At 41.9% G+C, this 20,345-nt stretch overlaps 1 protein-coding gene across 1 annotated transcript in view; it reads right to left on the reverse strand.

Moving 5' to 3' along the window:
* spata5 (spermatogenesis associated 5) overlaps positions 1-20,345 on the reverse strand; it is a 112,239-nt gene that overhangs the window by 84,405 nt on the left and 7,489 nt on the right. Inside the window, exons 9-11 of the mRNA XM_051421310.1 lie at positions 20,091-20,192; positions 19,683-19,836; positions 7,225-7,379 (exon numbers count right to left, since the gene is read on the reverse strand). Of these exons, the coding sequence (XP_051277270.1) occupies positions 7,225-7,379; positions 19,683-19,836; positions 20,091-20,192 (411 nt within the window). The remainder of the gene's footprint in view (positions 1-7,224; positions 7,380-19,682; positions 19,837-20,090; positions 20,193-20,345) is intronic.

The following is a 20,345-nucleotide window of genomic DNA, read 5'->3' on the forward strand; positions in this document are numbered from 1 at the left end:
CTAAAAAAAAGAAAATGACGTAGTATGATAGATTATTTAGTGTTTCCCAAAGTGATTTATAAGAACAAGAAGGAGAAGCAGAAGAAAAAAAAATAGCAGTAGAAGAACATGAAGTAGTTTTAAGTAAAGGAAGTAAAAGAAGGATGAGAAATAAGAAATAGTTGAATTAGAGGAATAGTGTTACTTATAGTAGAAGAAGAGTGCAAACCTGTCCGGAATCCAATCCAAATGCTAGATTAAAGGTTTATTCACACAATAACATGCAATCAAACAAGGTACATCGTGTGTTGAACTGGAGGTGGTCAACAATGAGTGGCCAAGCACTAATAAATGATCAACACTGGTCTAATATACTGCTCTAACTCACTCTGCTTCCTCTGAAGCATCTTACAGTTCTGTGGCGGCTCAAACACAAACACATCGCCAACAATAAATGCAACAGACCAAACAAACTCTGATTGCACGCTGATGTCACTGATGTTCTCATGTAACCCACGCAGAGGACCTCTTTAACTTTCTGACCGCCCGAGTAAATTGCAGAGAACTGCAAGTTCTTCCAGCTGATGACAGGGTCGGGGTGGGGGAGAGAGGAGGGAAGTGAAATATAAAAGCATATTTGGAAGGAGCAGGAGGAACGGAGGGCTCGAGTTGAATCAGGGAGACTGGACAGAGTGAACGACAACAAAGGGAGTCAGCCAACAGCTGTCTGTCTGACAGATGGAAGGAGGGAGCGAGTCCGGCAGTGAACAACCGGAGGAGATAAAGTAGATAAGAAGAAAAGCCCCACATCCAAAACCCTCTCAGACATCTCTCATCCTTCCTCTTTCTTTCATTAACCATCCATTATTCTCTCCCTTTCCTCACTATTTCAGCTCTGTTCCCTCCATGCTTCTTTTCCACCTCCCCCATCTTTCTCCATCTCCTTCTCACTCCCTCTCTGAGTATATCTACATGCACAAATGAAACCAGGTTACTGCGAGAAACCTGGTTATGCAGAAAGTCGTCCAATGTGTTTGCATATATGTCAATAATTTCTCCCCATCCTTTAATTTATTTTGAACAATTGCTCATTTTAAAAAGGTCCAGTGTGTAATAATTAGTTATCATAATGGTAACCTGAATATAGGAGTTGTTGTGTTTTTGTCACCATAGAATGTAGATTAAAAAAAAGTTTTTATCTACAGACACAGGGGGTCACCTTCCATGGAGTCCGCCATGTTGAACCGCCATGTTTCTACAGTAGCCCAGAACAGACGAACAAACTATGTTTGGACATTATGACCATAAACCAATACATAACAGACTTGACCCCATCAGATGTGCTGCGGTCAGTACTGGTTGAGTGCTTCTGTGTTGTTGGTAGTGCATTTTTACTGCTCAACCAAGATCAACCCAGTTGATTGTGTTATATTCTTTATTATCCATCAAGTTGTCTGCTGTACATTTAAATGTACACTAACTCTGCTCAAGCACTCATAGCCTTCTCATTTTTGCGACTTTGTTCCTAATCCCACAGTTGTTTACACGCTATTCAGTTCTTCGTGCTACAGTGCTATGGATAGCAGTTAGCGACTGCTTATCTCTTTCTCCTGCTCCATTTGCTCAGTGTTGTATTTGAGCTATTCTATAATAAATTAAATTTATTTTCCTTGCTGGATGCAAATTGATTATGTAATCAAATGTTGACTATTCGTTGACAGCACTAAACTCAACTAATTCTACACTTTAAGGTCAGTCTACTCGTCATAGAGTGTAAAAACAGCTGTATAACATCTTCTGTGGTCCTGGAGTGAGTTTTCTAAACTCTGAGAAAATAACTCTGATGATGTCGTCGGGGTTATCGCAGGCTGGGAGAAAGCCTGGGGGTGTGGAGTGTGAAAGATGAGGCCATTAACAAGCAGGGAAAGTTTAAGAAAATATGCTATTGGGTGGCATTATGGGAATTGTAGGATTCAGTATTTTTGAAGCTTGACTCATAGGATACAGTTGCTACTTTATTTTAACTTTTTTTTTTTTTTTTTTTTACTTTAATCTGTAAATGTAAAAGGCCCCTTAGGAACTGGGTTAAGTGTATATGTGGCCAAGAAATTGCCCGTTCTCCAGGAGAAATTAAGCTATGGAAATCAGGTTCCTCTTATTCCTACCCTGATTACTGAAACTGGGTTTATTGTGCAGGCTACATGACATTTAAAAAAATCAGGTGCTGGATTTATTTGTTTATTAATTAATAAGTCAAGTGACAGAAGATTCATTGAATTAATTAACTTTATATGAATTGTATGAATATAAATATTTTATATCTTTAGTTTTGGACTGTAACAAGCTATCTGATGATTTCATCTGGGCTCTGGGAACGATGATCTGTATTTTCCGACATTTTATAAACTTAACCAATAATCACTTATCAAAATAATCCTTAGTTATGGTCCTAATCAGATAACTGCAGAAAGCCAACAGTTACCAGGTTACTTACAGTAAGTGCATGTAAATGCAATGTTAATTTACCTTCCTCTGACTCTCTTTCCCCTCATCTTTCTGGCTCTTATCAGTCTTATCTCTACTCTCCTTCTTTCTTCTCTCACTTGACCCTCACTATCACGCCATCTCTCGCTCTCTCCCTTAAATCCTGCAGCTTACCCCTCTCCCTCCTGCTCCTTTTTCACTGCTTCCTCTCCCCCTCTCTCTCTCTCTCTCTCTCTCTCTCTCTCTCTCTCTCTCGTGCTCATTCTCCCCCTCACCCTCCTCCTGCTCTCCATCCAGAGGTAACACATCCCAGGCCACCGGCGCCGTCTCCGGGGAACGAAGCACCTAATGGAAACCTGGCGTCTGGCCACATACTGTAAATACCGAACAATTTATGGACAGCGCCGAGCGAGAGAGGGGGAAGGAGGGATGGAGGAGAGGGGAGGGAGGAGAGGAAGGGAGACAGAGAGAGGGGAGTGTTGCAGAGATGAGGAGATAGGCCGGAAGCAGGCGAGTGAACCAGAGTGCTCATCTGAAGGCCCAGAGAGGAATGAAATGAAATAAAAAGTTCAGAGAGATAAAAGCAACAGAAAAACAAGCTTATAGAGAGCGAAATTGAGGAAACAGGTGAGTGAGAGACAGATGGCTAAACAGATAGGTGAGAAACTCAGACGTAAAGAAAAAAGGTTTTTGTGGTTGCACCTACACTAGAAAGCATTTATAGGGAAGTGATATGCAAGAGACAATATAATTATTTACACGCCTGCTTTTGGCAGCATCACATCAATGGAGTTAAGGATGGACTAGAATACTTCCAGTGCTCAAAGTAAAAGACATTTTGAACATATACAGTTTAATGACCACTGAGTAAGCTCAATCTGCTGATAAAGAAGTGTAATACTGGTGACAGCTACAGAATATACTAGTGGACCTTCAGATTTTGTCGTGTTTGTGGCTATGTGTATGATTTGGAAAAGACTGGACATTAATGTGGCTGGTGCGTTCACATTACAATACGTATATTATATGCTGCACTCTGTAATGTATGTTGCATTAAGCCAGAAGAAAAATCTTAAAGAACCAGTGTGTAGGATTTAGTGGCATCTAGTGGTGAGGTTGCAGAATGCAACCAACTGAATACCACTCACATTCAACATGTGTAGGAGAAACTACAGTGGCGGCAAAACTCGCAAAAGAAAAACGCAAAAGGCCCTATCTAGAGCCAGTATTTGGTTTGTCCGTTCCGGGTTACTATAGAATCATGGCGGTGCAACATGGCGGCCCACGTGGCAGAGGACCCGCTCCTTCTCTAGATATAAACGGCTCATTCTAAGGTAATGAGAACATGGCAATTCTTATTTTCAGGTGATTATACACTAATAAAAACACACAATGAATATATTATATTCCATTTCTGCCAATAGATCCTGTTACGCACTGGACCTTTAATCAAACATGGACAACAGGATGTCGTATGTCCTGTAGTTTCTTTCAGTCAAGTATCTACTTACCTGCATTACTATAAGTTAAAATTATACCTAAACAAAAAACTAAGTGAACTAAACGTATACTTTTATACACTAAGGTACATTTCAAGGCTCTGCAGTGTGACTTTCATACTGCATACGTTTTTTAAAAACAAATGAGCTAAAATAGCCATACAACAATAATTTACTTCCTGATGGGAAAAAAAGAAGGCCTTGTACAAAAGTTGTCATGTCACACTTCAGTAAACATTTCTATGATTTGTGACATGACACCTTACCCAATAATTTATAGTCAAACTAGTGGGTTAACAGGTACAGAAAATAAATTAAAACAAATTCTTAGAATGAGCTGCAATCCTGAAGCTGCTACCTGAGCCAGATGTAGTAGTTCTGGGGCTTTAAAGGCCTCTAGCGTCTGAGACATCCTCAGACCTGCCAATCATGTGAACACAAATCAATCACTTGCCTCTTTCCACCAAGCAAGCAGATGTGCAACACAACACTGTAAAGTCCCCCCTTGGTGCATTTCTTTTGTGTTAAGTCTCTGCAGACTTTATGGAGTCATTGTAAGAAATAACAATATAAAGTAACATTAATTGCAAGGTGCTTTTTGTCACGAATGAAGCGTCTGTGGAATTAGAAGGCAATGTTTTGACTCACACCTCGCTGTGCGGCGTTTTTCCCCCTTCTTCCCTCCCTTCCTTTTTGTACGAGACCCAGTTATTATCTTTTACTGTTGTTTTCTGAACTTTACAAGGGGCCTCTCAGGCTCTGGCCCTTTGATGGAGTTGAGAGGAGGGTGCGGGGGACTTCTCAGACAAAAAAAAAGCTCAAGAGAGACAAGGAGTAACATTAAAAGGAGGAATAAATGGGCTTGTTATACAGCTGCCAAATGAAATATTAAAGCCAGGCTGCACAGTGGAAGATGATTATTTAAAAAAAGCAATGCTGGGTAAACAAGAAAGATGTCAAAAAGAGGAAGGATGTCTTGTCACAAAACAAACAAAGGATTAAGAGGGAACTTTCAATTTATTTACATATAAATATAACATAAATCAAGAGGCATAATCTGTAAAACTCAAGTCTCTAGATACGTGATCTGAGAAGGTTTCCGAGGAACTCGAGGCGTGTATTCATCCGGCACCACTGGAAGTTTCTTATATAAAATGGATTAGAAACAAATGTTTGCACTCATGTGGATATAATCAAGTCCGGGGCTCTGCGGCTGGCCTTTCAGCTGAGCTGCGCTAGGGGGATAAAAAAAAAAAAATTCCAAAACCAAACTCACTCCTCTCTCTTGTTTCCAGGAACTGGCCGCAAGGACTGAGTGTCTCTGGGTGAGCTCAGTGCAGAGTGCTGCAGAGAGAAGAGGGGAGGCGGGCGGGGGTGAAGGGATAGCAAGGACGTTTCCATCTTTTTCTTCTCCTCTCTTTCTCTTTTTTCGGCTGCTGGCAGGAACCGTCAGCGACCCGATCTGCTTTCAATTACCGGTGGAGGATGATGTTAGCCCTCTTCCTGTCCGTTATGTCTTGCACATGCAAACTCCAAAACATCCTGGAGTCTCACCACTGTCCTCTCATCCCTCCTTCCCTGCCCTCCATCCCTCCCTCTTCTCCCTCCCTCTTTCTCCCTCCCTCCATCTGCTGAGAGCAAAATGATTCATCTTCATTGCAAAGGAAGGTAAAATGGCCACAGGGTCATTTCCACTCTTCCTCCATCATTTAAGTGCTGGTGATTCAGTGGTCAGTGGTCCAAAGAGTGGTTAAGGGATTTTCTGAATGTGCATTAGAGGGAAAGGGGAGGCATGGTTGCTGATGAACGTTTCTCTTGTGGCAATAAGCGGTGACACTGTTTAAGTTATAAATTTGTTGTGTACTTTAAATGAAGCAAAGACTGTGTGATGTAAACCAGTCTGCTTCCTCGCGGGGCCATTGCAAGGTTGAATGCAACTGAGACACAACTAATGCTGATTACAAACAAAGGATCCAATGCAGATTGTGTCATTAACAATGATGCCATAAGTAGTTTGTAGCTGCGAAGATCGCTTTTCTCATTTTTTACCGCACTTTATGCCTTTCTTCATCATCTGTGATGTTGAAGTGCCATGTTTCTACAGTAGCCCAGAACAAACCAAACACTCGCTCTAGATAGGGCCTTGCGTGTACTCCAAGAGTTTCACAGCCACCAAAGTTTCTCCTATACACTTTCCATTCTCATTCTCAAGCTGTCAAATACAGACATGAGGGGTGTTCAGTTAGTTGCAATCTGCTACTTCACGGCTAGATGGCACTAAATCCTACCCACTGGTCCTTTAACAAGAAATCTGTCATATGTGGTTCAGAATGCCGCTGCAAAGTTTTTGATCAGGTCCTCTAAAATGTCTTATGTAACACAAATCTTGATTCCTTTACACAGGCTCTCTTTCAAATTCAGACATTTGTTTGCTACCAGTAGATCTCAGAGATCCTCTGGCTCATTGTAGCTCATCCAGGCTGAAAACCTTGTGGTTGTGGGCCCTAAACCTTGGAACTCACTCTATTTGGACTACAGATCAAGCAGCTCAGGACACACCTGTTTAGGCTGACTTTAATCTATTTAGATTTTTCAGTCTGTTGCTTTTGTCTTTTATTGTAATACACTTTGTGATGTCTGTTCTAGAAAGATGCTGATAAACTCTACTTGACCAGGTGCATCTCTCAGCTCCTTAACACAAAACACAGACACATTTTGGCAAGATTTAGAAACTATATCTGTCAGTTTTCTAGGCCTGGAAAGCATAAATTTTCCAATTTTATGTCTTTTATTCGGTGACCACAATAACTGCAGACAGCCTTTCATTCACACTTACAGTTGGTTTCCACCACGGGAAATTTTCCAGTGGACCAAGATCCAGTTCAGGGAACCTTCACTATGTTTCAACTGATGGAACCAGGAACAAAATTTTGTTCTGCTATAGTTCCTGCTGCAAGAAAGTCCCTGCTCAGGAACTACTCTCTAATGGTACTTTTGGGGAACCAGAGTTTTCAGTGTGCAACAAAACAACAAAAACTTTCTGCAACAACTTGTGTACAGCTTCATTCATGCAATAACGAACCACCAAATTTGGTTAGTATCAATATCAGGATGAGGGAAAGACATTTTTGTATTGTCTATTGAGTTTAAAAACAACTATGTTGTTGGCTTTCTGACTAGCCTAAAGACAAAAAGAGACTGTTCATGAGCGAAAGAGGGAGAGAGAAGCAGCTGTGATTGTGATTGACAGAGGTTTCTGTACCTTAGGGACATCGATAGCAACCTCCCTCATGGCGCTTGGTTTCACAACAGACATGGCCCACTGGAGGTCCTGCAGAGTGACGGTCACCGTCCCCATCAGCTGCTGATCTGATGGTTTGTGGGAACCTCCCAGTGCTCGCCTCAGGGCATGCAAACCTGTGCAAAGAGGGTTTACACATTTTAAATCTCTCGTTGAACCAGAAGAATAATAAACTAGTTTATTCTGAATTTTTATTCACAGAGGGAAAAAAATGCATCAATACAAACTGCCCCACTTGACACAGACTTGAGCAAAAGTTACAAAATGTAGCTGAACCAAGAGAATAATACCATGGCTGAAAGTCATCAGTCAAGTTTACCAAAAACTGCTTTCAGTTGTACAACAGAAAAGGTGATTTGTTTGGGAAAAAAAAGGATATGAAACTGGTGTTTGTGTGCGTGAAGAAGCAACGCTAGTGTCGTTGTGGCTTGAGGGTTTTCATTCCAAACCCACATGCACCCAGTCCAACTTTTTACTCAAAACATTCAGGCTTGTACACGCTGTGATGATACACGCCTAGCGAATGCAAATCTCAAAATGGTCACTAATTCCCCTTTTGACCGCGAAAATAATTGGGCATGTATTATTCGGGAGAGAGAGAGAGAGAGAGTAGGCCGAAGGGAAGGGAAGTGTAATTGAAGCGCTTAAGGTTTGAATACGCTCAGTTCCAGAGACTTCAGCATCTGAACAAAAAGAAGACAGCAATACAAACACTGATGCGTCAATATTAAGAATGAGCCTTTGTTTTGCCTCGTGGAGGTGATGAGTGAGCATGGACATACAAGCAGTCACAAAAAAGATGGTATTCATTTACAGGAAGGGTTATTAAACATGCATGCTCTTCCTCCACCATGCTAATATGAATCTGCAAAGTACATCCGGGATTAGGTTGTTTGTACAAAATATTAGCAGATGTGTCAGAATATGTGGTTCTTTGATAAAAAGAAAACACGGTACAACAGGTACAAGCCTGTGTACACAAAAAAAGTATGGGGAGAATTACCAAGCTTAAAGTTCTGCTAATGGTGAGCTATGATGCATAATTTTGTTACAAATTACATACATACTAATTTGGTTAACTGGTTTCCTTTCCATAGCAATTGGAGCTAAGTGGGCGCCAAGACCAAAATCAGCCCTGCAGCAAAAGATCCATAGTGCTGTGTTGGTGGGGAGGGTGTTGTTTTTGGTACAGTGAGGCATGAAATATGATCCAGATAGTCCATTTTGAATGATTGAACCATGAGTTTAAAGGCTCATAAAATGGCAAAATACTGCGCATATTAAACAAGGAGGAAAATTGTTTGGCTAACACAGCACCTTGCCGGAAGATTGAAATGTAAAATGTTATATAAAATTTAAATAATTAGGTAGTGGCCATGTAAGAACCTACAGTATCCCCCAAATAATCCAGCAGCTTCCAGTGTTTCTACGTTAAGGCACAATTATGTTATCGTTAAAAGTAAACCAGAGGCTCCTCTGACTTTCCAACTTTATTCAGCGACCGCTCACCCGCTGTCACTGGGGATCTGCCCGGAAAAACTTCATGGTTTTCTATTTTTGGACAAAAAGCAGTTGTGGTAAAGTGCCTTGCTCATAGGAAGCTATGTAATCATTCCTGCAGGAACTTATTTTTTTCTCCTTGGAGCCTTGCACAGTCAGTGAGAAGATCAATGACCTTCCTGTTATAGGAGCATTCAAGTAGTTATCTCTGTCAGAGAGGGAAATGAAGATTGATTAAGGACCTTTCTCTGCAGCTTGTCCTCAGCATAGGATGTTATTTCAGATTTAGTTTGAGGTGAGTTTAGCCAAGATAGAAGTCTGCAACGGTACACAAACATTTGCAACTTCACTGAGAGAATCAGTCAAGCACACAAGGAATCTTTGGTCTTTTTCTGCTTGTAATTTCCTCCACTTCACATCTCAGAAAAACAGGGTCTGCAGGTAGGTCTGGTTGTAATATCGCATGCAATCATTATTAAATAGGCAGAGAAGAATGTGTGAGAAAGGCAAAAAGTAGAACTGCGACACTGCAGAAAACGCCATGTGTGCATCAGCTTGCGTCCAGCTGTGCAGATTTAACCCCTACAGGTGGGAGGACAGGTCTTCTGTGAGTATATTACATGTTAAATGTGAACAATGATTACTAGTTACAAAACCAGCCCACAACCACGTTTCCAACCCCACAGTTGGGTCACACTATATTAGACACACAACTATTCCTGATGCACACATCACACACACGCAGAAACTTTTGGCTTCGTCTTCTGAGCTAAAGGGGTCGGGGTGGGGGTGTCTGGGCGGGAGCTGGGGTGGTGAGGGCTGGAGGGGAACGGACGTGGTCCAGGGCGCGGGGCCAGGGAGCAGACGAGAGGGGATTTACGATCAGACATGACTGCATCCTGTTTATATTTTCCAGGACCTTTCCGACTAGGCAAGGGACAGGCAGGCAGACAGACAGACAGAGACACAGACATACAGAGAGGAAGAGAAGAAGAGGTGAAAGAGTAACACAATTAATGTAAGCAGGTTTGTCTTCTGTGCGCACGCCAGGTTGAGGTCAATGTGTTCCCCAGCCCCGGCTCCCTGGTGTATGATGTCTTTCTCTTGCTCTTTCACTCTCTATCCCCATCCACCCACCCTCCTTCTCACTCTCGATCCCCAGAGGTCTTAACATCCCATCATTCCACCTGGCTGCCGCTTCAGCTCTTCATCTGCGTTAAAGCTTCAGACCGGCGCTGCTTAGACTGCACAAAAACATCTGGTCCGAGTGGAAGGGACAAGGCAACACAGGACAGGATGTGGAAGGAAGCTGGGGTGAGGAGGGAGATGAGGAGCACCAGCCACAACACCATATGCACTAACCCCAAACCATCAGCTGTCTGCCCTGTCAATGTGGAGGGCCTCAGCTCCCTTCAAAGGTGAGAGGATGATGAAACGGGGGGAAAACCTGAGAAACGACAATGATCATGTTCTAAAAGAGGGTTGGTGGACAGCCAAAGAAGACCCACAAAGGAAGAAATCTACAACCGTGTGCTCAAAAACAAATGCAACTCAATAAGAAAAGGGTTTAGCATTGATAGGTGTCATACGAGGGGAGAGAAACGATGCTTTATTCAAGTAAAACCCTTGTTTTGTTGGCTTTTTTCCTTAAACTTTTTCCTTGCAGACACTACATTTCGTAGTTCATTTTATTTCTAACAGTCCATCCCCAATCCTGCACAGTTAGAAGATATTTCATTGCAGTAAGCATAGACTGACAGCTAGTTTAAAGGGTCTAGTCAGTAGTACGGCTACATAAAAGCCCTGGGGACTGAAAAATGCAGCTGACAAATGTTTAATAAATGTTTCACCAAGAATAATCTGAAACGGTCTGGAGTGCACTTTGCCAGCAGTAATGAAAAGCCTCGCACAGAAACAGCCCGACCAGAGGGGAAAGAGGGTTCATAAGCCGCAGAGCTCCGAGTCCAGCCTGGACGCCCAGAGGGCAGCGGAAACTTGATTCAATGATGTGACTTTAACATTTTGCTTTAGGGATTCTCTCTCTCCTGACTGCTCTTGGCTGACTCCAAGCACACATTTGGTTTAGTTATGAAAACATCCGATGGGAAGGGAGGAGGAAAAAAAAAAGAGAGGCAACACAACACAATTTAATCTGAACCTTATGTGGACTCATTTTCTTCTTCTTTTTGCACTCCTGCTTTCCAGAATGCTTCGAATTCGCCAGAGACCTGGTGGAAATTGAGAGAGAAAAGGGGCCCCCTAAATGTACAAGAATGCACATTTGCAAAACATCACACAAGGGCCCAAACTAGGTATGGAAGAGACAGAAGAACTCATTTCACAAAGTTGAAGCTGGCCAGGGAGACGAGGGGAGAACAGTTATTAGTGGTTTCGCAAAAGGGATGGTCTTAATTATATAAGACCAAAACAGACCTTTTCCCAAATCAAGGCCTTCTCTTCAGGGGTCACCTCCGTGGCCTCTCGCAAAATTGGCCCACTCCACTAAAGAATCAAACCCCAGAATACAAAACATTATACTCAAGAGATACTTGATGACACCACAAGTACCTTCAAGACAAGACATGAATCTTCTTATATTAAATATTCTTACAGTCTTTGATGCATCCAACATTAAGTTTCAACGAGCATCAAATGATCCATAAATCAGCTTCCATCAGTAACTAGGATAGGGAGAATCTTAAAAGGGCAATGAATGGGACTTGTGTTTGTGTTCCACAACAGAGTACGGTCAGAGTTGAGTAAACCAGAAATTTGAGCATCTACCTCTGTCCAATTAACCCATTGGGATATATGTGCCCTTACTGTACCCTGCAACCCAATACAACACCCCTGCAGATGGATGTCCAAAACTGATACTCAGGCTTGGTTGATTCAAGTTTGATCCAAGTATTTTGTACTGTAAATATATGTTTACAGTGTCTCCTTCACTTTGTCCTCCATATATTTAAAAAAAAAAACGAATAATAGCCAATACATAGCATTTTTTTAACTCCCAAACACAGGAATCGGCCTCAAAAACCCAGTATCGGTCAGACTATAATTCACACTAAGGCTTCTCTAGGATACTATGGGACACTACACTCGATCATGTGCACTGTGCAGCTATCATGGAGGAAAACTAAATAAATATGTGTTTCATTCATGCAACTCCAAGTAAACTCAGTACAATGTCTGAGACTTGCCCCCAACTTTCAGGGAGGAAGAAAAAAATTGAGGTATGAAGCGTACAGAGGTAGAAGAAGACTTCAAAAGGGAAACCTCACAGAGCTCCATTGTCAGTGACAGTAGATCATCACCCAGGAGTCCAGGAAGGTGTGTCAAAAGAAGCCCATCTGCACTTCAACAGTGCATTCCACATTTCAACAGGGAAGAATCAAGACTGTGTGTAGCATTGTGATGCATTGTGTAGCGCTGCCTCGAACACCCACAAGCTCAAGCCGCAGCTCTCCAGCGACGCTGTCCTCAGATGAATTGTGAAATACTTTGGCCATTACAGCATTACACAACCGCAGGAACATTTTCATTACTCGCCGGGGCTTCCGGAGCACTCTTTGCACCTGTATTTACAATACCCAACATCTGTTCCCGGAGCTGAAACACCGCAATAATATGTGCTCTTAAAGTGCGCACACACACACACACAGAGATGACAAAGACAAATACACGTGCTCATACACTCCAAACATGCGGAAACGTGTGCAGGCATACACACACAGAGTACATGCTGCAGAACACACACACACACACACACACACACACACACACACACACACACACACACACACACACACACACACACACACACACACACACACACACACACACAGCTGTCACTGGGTAAAGGTAAGTGCCGGGGTTAAGGAGTACAAGCAGCACATTTCCGGATTTTATAAACAGAGGCCTCAAATAAACTTCACATGCTGATCCGACTGATATTTATGTGATCTGTCCTGAAATTCCTGAAGTGTCTTTAAAAGGACAGACAAGTAGGGAAAAGCGCTTTATAAGGCAAGGCTGCCGCTGTAAACACCAGCGAGCATTTAGCAGTGTTTGGCCATTTAGTTTTCTACTGCAGAATTTATGTCAAACACACAAAACTCAGCTCATTTTTGACGCCGTTTTTCTTCCTCGTTTCTACACAGTGTAGTAAGTATTTAGATTTGGAGGATTGAAGTGTGTTAGCCAAATCACTTTGCACAATTGCAGAGTAAATCATTTAGGCCGTTTAGTCTAAGTTGGAGAAGTGGATGTTAAATATTGAGCCTGATCTTTGCCGTCAAATAAGAGGCTAACCGACAAGCTTTCAGCTGACAAAGTGCAGAGTGGTGTGTTTATTATTCCGCATAATCAATTTTACTGGCCCTTTTTGTTCCAGTGGGCTTCCCCTGTTTAGAGAGGCTTGTAAACAGTGTGTCCGGATGTGGCACAAACCAAACAAGCACGCACACGCATACACGCTCGAAACAAACGTGCGCCCTCACACACACAATTTGCACTGTTTAGACTGTGGAAATGAGTCATCTGCTAGCACCGGGATCAGTTGAACGCCAACAGGACGACAGAGAGACGCCCAGAGTCTGTGAGGCTCCACGAGACCACATGATAGCTTCCAATACCACACAAAACACCTAGAGGGATTCATTATGAAGAGCTGTTTTGTATAATCTGTGCCGAGCCGAGAACAGGGTCAATGTAACGTTTGGGGAAATAAGATCAGAAGAAATAAATGCCTATTTGGTTATATTGGAGGAAATCTCTTCATGGATCCTGCAAAAATATAAAAAGAATTCCTTTTGTTGGCCATCTCTTTGTTGTCTGAATCAGCACATCAACTGAAAGTATCCTCCTTCCTCTATACATTAGAGGGAAATCAGTCCCTTTAATGATCACAGATCTATCTTGGGACCCCAGTTTGGGAATGACTGTTGGAACACGCAACTCTAGCCAAATTATTGTATCTATGCTTCTTTCAAATTAAACTGTTGTTTTACTGTACTGGGATTTCCTTGATTTATAACAGTCTGGTTTGTTGTACAAACAAGTTGCTTTTTAAAAGGTTTTATAAAGATATAAGAGGGCACACATTCAGTGTATTGGCAATAAAGGCCCTAAGCCAAAATGTCGGTTTTTGCTCAGCTCTTGTACTGCTTTTGATTTATTGAATTTAATAATATATGTCAGTTAGCTCGGTGGATCTGCAGTCGACTCTGGATTAAGTCCAGTCAACTTAATTTATAAAGCTCAGCATCACAAATTTGAGTGCTTTATAAACTATTCTGTATCATAAGGCCATCAATTTGTGTAAGGGAAATAAAAACCTAAAGTCTAAAGTACTTAAAGTATAAAATAAAATGTATTTATTTGTAAAATACCAAAAATCTAACTTTTTGCATCTTCAAATAGCTGAAAGGCAACACAGTCTCGGCTATGTGAATCAGACGTGGAGCCGCAGTGCAGCAGCTCTGCAGCTAACAAGCAAATGAAACATGGGACTTCTACAATGGCTCCATCTGTGTCGGCCTATCCAGTAACAGTGTGCGTGCTGACACACGTCTGACATAAAGCCCAGTCAGAATAACGTGGCGAGGAGCTATATCAGATACAACAGAAACGCTGTCAGATAAATGTTTATAAATAGACTTACTGGCGTGCAGGCTGTACATTTTTCTGCTGTGACTAACACAGTGCAGCAGATCATCTTAATGTGTACATAAATCTGTCAACCTGCAAGGAACCATGATGAAAGCCATGTCCACTTCAGACACAGTAACTGAGACAGAAGAAGGTCAGAATCCACAACTGTAAAGAGATTTACAGAGATATGTGGTTTAATTGTTGCGGGGACATTGAGTCTTGTAAAATCCTGACTGGGTTATGGATTCAAAAGTCAGAAAGATAACGACACTTACACACAAAATCTCTCTAAAGCAAAGCTGGATAAGCCAAAGTTTTTTATCCGTTTCACTGTGCTAGTAGAATTCAGATCAGTGTATCTGAATGGAGGTCAAGGTATCTGCCCTCCCTGCTGACATTACATTCACTGCTTGCAGCTTGAGTTGGGCTGTTTACCTCCCCAGCAATATAATGTTTGCCCACTAGAGGTCCTCATTTAGGGTTACTACAGTTCAGCTGGAGAGGGTCTGACCTTTCTTCCTGCAACAACGAGCAGTGAAACAGTGATGGAATGTAATTATTCACTTTGAATCAAGTTTTGAGATACCTGTACTGTGATTCAGCTTGTACTTAAGTTTTGTTCAAACACTATTCTCTTCATCAAGTGTTATCAGACCATCAAAAAATGACTGAGGTCAACTAGAGCAGTGCTTTCCAATCCATTGGTTGGGGACCTCCATGTGTTCGCAAGATGACTGACTAAACAGTTTAGAAGGACAAACACTTCTGCCACACATGTATTTTTCTGACTCTTTATATATATCTTGTAAAATACTGGAGAGACTCTAAGAACTGTAAAAATGAAACAAGATAAGAAAGGGAGCATAGCTGTTTGTTTGCTCACAGCTCTGGCGTACGCAACCTGTGACGAGCGTTTACTAGCTGGCTTGGCTTCGCTTTGGAGAGTCACAATACAAAAAGGTTGGGATCCGCTGTTCTAGGTCAATGGTTCCCAGCCTGGGGGTCGGAGAGCCCATGACCAGGGGTCACTGGATGAACCTAGTGGGTCATGAGAGGCTTGCCCCATGAGAAATAAGAAAAAATAAAAAAAATAATAAATTTATGTTTTAGATCTAACTAATATTTGCTTCTTTCTGTATAATTTTACATCTTAAGACTCTTTGATACTCTAATGGAACAATATGGGAAGGCAAAATCACTCTTTGAGTAAACTTCTCACAATGCATGGACATGCAACCGACAATTAGGGGTCACACTGATCTAAAGGAAGCAAACAGCACCTGAATGCCAAGGGCTTTAATTCATTCGGCACCATTACAGATGTATTACTGTTAAGGGATTTCTGATATTCATTTTAGATAATTAATGTTGAAAAGGTTGGTGTATCAATAGAAATAAAATGTGCATTGGACAGATTGAATTTGTGTGGAGCGATGAGGAGACTTTGACCTTCCTCAAATTAATACATGAAACAAACATGTTTTTTTTCCTAGCATCGGAGGTCTGACTGGCGCTCTTTTGACTATGTCATCTATGTTGTGCCCTTTTCTTCTGCAATAGTATACTGGTAACGGCAAACTAAATGTATTTTTCAAGAAAACCCACATGTTGAGATGATGGTGCCTTCTTACTGAGATCTATTCCTGTTTTTTGTCTCCAGGTTTAAAATACCTACCTTTCATTAAAGGATCACAGTGTTCAACCTGGATCCCCTCGGTCAGTGCATATGATGTAAAGCACAGATTTTCATTATAATTTGTGCGCTCAGTGGAGGCTTAAAAGGGATCTGAGGTGACCTCGATGAAACAGACTTCAATAGATCTGGCATGAGCGTGCTCTTGCATTACGTTACATTCAAAACTGGCTGATTCGTGATCAACTGTTATTATAGGCTGATTATATAACACATCTGTCGTCAAGAAGTTGTTTCTGGGGCTCAGTGCAACTCAAACTGGACAAAGAAAAACTTCCCTAATGACATCAAGATTTCCATCAATTCTTATGCACACACAAACATGCTCACACAGGCACACACTTCACACAGCCACTGGACCTTGCTGTCCTTCCCTCTGCTTTTCCTCAGAGATGAAGAATTGATTCAAGCAGTCGTACTCTCAGATCTATAAGCAGGTTGGTATTGTACTAGAGGCAGGATGTGAAACCTCTGCCACAGCGTGCTTCTTGTGTGTGCGTGCATCTAAAATCGAAGTTGTAAGCGTGTATGCGTGCATGCTTCTCTGCAGCTGTGCAAGGTGGGGATCTTGTGCATGACCCTGGCGTGTTGCAGCCGTCACAATATTGTCCCCCCACTTTATTTTTCAGGAAGCCGTGTGTCGGAGCGTACGTTCCCCCAGCAGCTCATTGTTACCTGAGCAGCAGAAGGAAACAACTGCAGTTCCTACTTGATGTGTTTTTGTGCCTCTTTTTAGCTTTTGTTCATTGCAATGAAAGCAAAGGAGGAAAAAACAGATATCAACTTGTTGGTGTGTTCGTGTGTGTGTGTGTTGTGTGGTTGTATATGTGCCAGTTGATCCAAGCAATGTGTGGCGGTATGGAGACTTGGTGAGGGTGGATCCTTACCCACAAGTCAAACTCACACAAACGCACACAAATAGGCAGTTAGTAACAAACTGTCAAAGCTCTATGTACAAATTTTCATCTCTGATTTACACCCTGCAGCATATCAGCAATGGATAAAATCATTACATGTATGTGAAAGGGCTCGCTTACAGTGTTACAATTATCTTGCACTTAAGTTCATTTCAGCGTCTTACAGCTCACTGTTTTGGTTTTACAACCCACAACTTCAATGTTTTGATTCACTCACACCGCTCTCGTCAGTGTTGTTTTAGGCAAAAATAGCTCTAAAAACAGCTCACCGGGTAGAGCTGGAGCCCCATGTACCAAGGCTGAGTCTCCAAATAAAAGCTCTAAAAACCCACTGCACACTACTTGGTTCAGTACCAAACAGCAGCAAGTCAAAGTTACCAACTACCTGGTGATCACAGAGGATGCAAACACATCAGTTTAGTTATACAAATCCTACGTTAAGGATGCTCATATTGTCAAACCCTCAAACTGGGACCTTGATGTGTACCGCACATTCATGCATGTGCAAATATGTGCTTATGCACTCACCGTATGCATTTTCATCAAGATGGTGGACAATTATTTCAGCACTTAGCATACCAACTGACCGCACCTTTCAACATCATGGATTGCCATGAATGCGGCATTTTGCCAGATACCTTACGAAGGAGAAAGCATCCTGTAGCGATTTAGAAAAGACTTTCTCTTCTCTTCGGTATGACGGCTATCCATCAGCACACTGACAGGTTCTGTCAGAAAGAGCCACAAGTGTCATGACTCATAGGCTAGCGACAACCTTGACAAAGACACATTGATTGATTGACAAATATGTGCTGAATTCAGATTATGTTGTTATATTAGGTTAGGTAATAATTAGTGGGTTACAGAACATGATAAACATCTATGTAAGTGTTGAAAACGAGAATATTTTTTAAATGGCTTTTTAATTGTGGCGAAGACCAGGGACTCTTTGGTAGTCAGTGATGAAAACTGGGACGTCCGGTCACCGTATACATGTTTAAAATACTCTTAATGAGACTGATGCGCAGAGAGACATTATTAGACTGCTCCTAAACTGCTGTTCAGATGTCTCATCAACTTGTTTAATGATAGATATTTGTTATTTATTTATATGAATGAGGGCTAAAGACTAGATATAGCTAAGATAGCTAAATGTCTAAGATAAAAAAGGTAAATGTTGGACTGCTGGCAAGCATTTATGCTAGCATTTGCATAAAGCCAGACTTCCTCTGATGGAATTACATATATATCTATAGCTGTACTGCATTTATTATCTATTTCTCCTCAGTTTGAGTTTTATTTTTACTTTATTTAAACACTGAATGAGCCAACAGAAACTAATAAAGACAGAAGGAAGCATTGAATGCATTCTGAATCTGTTCATTCTACTGTGGCATACTTGCCTGTGTTTGTCTAGTGATTTGGGTTTGGAGATTGTGGGGGAAGCTAGCAGAGTCAAACGGGGTTGGGGAGGTTGTTGTCTCCCTCTGGGGCGTGAGGAGGTTTTTCAGAAAACACTGCCAGTCACGTCCGGCCCTCTGCGGACAGTAAATCACGCTCTTCGCCGGAGTGCTTCCGCACAGCAGCCCCGGCTCCCTCCTCAGCTGGAAATGCAATACACCATGTACCCCAGGCGCTGGGACCACCCAGGAGGCATATGGGGGTCACACACAGAAAAACAAATGTGCATGTGCATGTACAATCACACACACACACACACACACAATCAAGCACATTTAGATACACACATGCTGAGTATAAGCGAGTATGCTTGTACTCGGGATGTGAGGTGGATTGGTTTGTGGGATCAGGGGTGAGGGGGCAAAGGAATTCCACAACAAGTGGTGGTTTCAGTGGTTTCTCTCACTGGGATTTGAATACCACAGAAACTCCCAACTTCCTCTTGGCAAATATCAAAGGTTGGTTGACCGTCTGTGTTCAAAGGGGCTGCAGGCATGTAAGACACCCCAAGAAAACAACAAAAGTATGGTTAAAAACTAATAAAAGGGAGAAATAAGTCACTAGGAATTGTGGTTTGGACAAAGTATTACAAGTAGAGGTGGGGTCAAACATGCCTAAAGCTCAATAACAAACTGTTGCTCATATGCTATTTGTTTGTTGGTCAGATGCCTGAGCCCACGAGGCTAACCAAACTGCTAAAAGATGGTAAGCAGTTTTGGGCTGGCTGCCATGTGCGACTTTGTTTTGGTTTTCCAAATTATGTCGGTTTCGGGAAGTGCAAAGAAGAAATCAAAATAAAGAGCCCAACTGGTCTGAGTAGCTGTGGATGTTCTTGGTTTCAGTGGCTCTTTTATGATACAGATTTATAACTTTGTCACAACCTACAGCTGCATTTCTGGGAATTTTTTTTTTTGTCTATTAAGTCTATTAAACTAAAATTTGATGTGATTAAGTTACTTTTTTGCCTTGTTGGGATATTTTGTACATCACGTAGCCCAGAATAGAATACAAGAAGGGGAAGATGTGAAAAAACGCTGCTGGCCACATTCACAGTCATGAGCACATGGTACCCACCCTCACCATCCAAATAATTTTGGATGAAATCACGTTCCCACAACTAGGAAACATGTTGTTTTTTTTAAATTCCAAAGCATTTTGACTTTCTACATGACAGTGGGAGAGTGTGTACTCGCCTGCTTCTTTGCAAACAGCTGCAAGGTCAGCTCCAACGTATCCATGAGCAGCGTCGGCCAGCTGCGTCAGCTCTTCTCTGGTGGCTCTGCATGGTACAAAACTCAGCTGCTTCTGCAAAATATCTGCACGCTCGGAAGCACTAGGGACTCCCACCTGCCATTAGGATATCAACAGAACAAAACAGAAAGTTTAATTTATACCAAAAGTAATTCTGGCAGAACCCAGGAAGGAACCCTGAGGAACCCCAAACAGATTAAAGTAACTGTGTAGAGATATTTTCAGCAGTGTGATCTTTACTTTTACTTTGATACTAGATTAATCATTTTTACCGCTTCGCAATAAGCAAACAGTGGCTGCTTATGAGCTATAACAGAGGATCAAGCTACAGTGTGAATCGTGGTACACACCTCCAACTCCTTGTCAAAGCGCCCTGGTCGCCGCAGAGCGGGGTCAAGGGCATGGGGCCGGTTTGTGGCCCCCAGGACCAATAGCTGCCCTGAGTGATCCTCCTAAAAGGAGGGAAAACAGAGTCAGTCTTGTCCTAGTAATCGTGGATTTATGCAGTGTTATGTCATTGTGTGTTGCTTTAAATAAGCATAGACACCGGATTATTATACAGTATACTATATAGAATAATGTGCAAATTGTTTTTTCTCTATAGT

This window comes from Dicentrarchus labrax, unplaced genomic scaffold (assembly GCF_905237075.1).
Source record: "Dicentrarchus labrax unplaced genomic scaffold, dlabrax2021, whole genome shotgun sequence".
Lineage (NCBI taxonomy): Eukaryota > Metazoa > Chordata > Actinopteri > Moronidae > Dicentrarchus > Dicentrarchus labrax.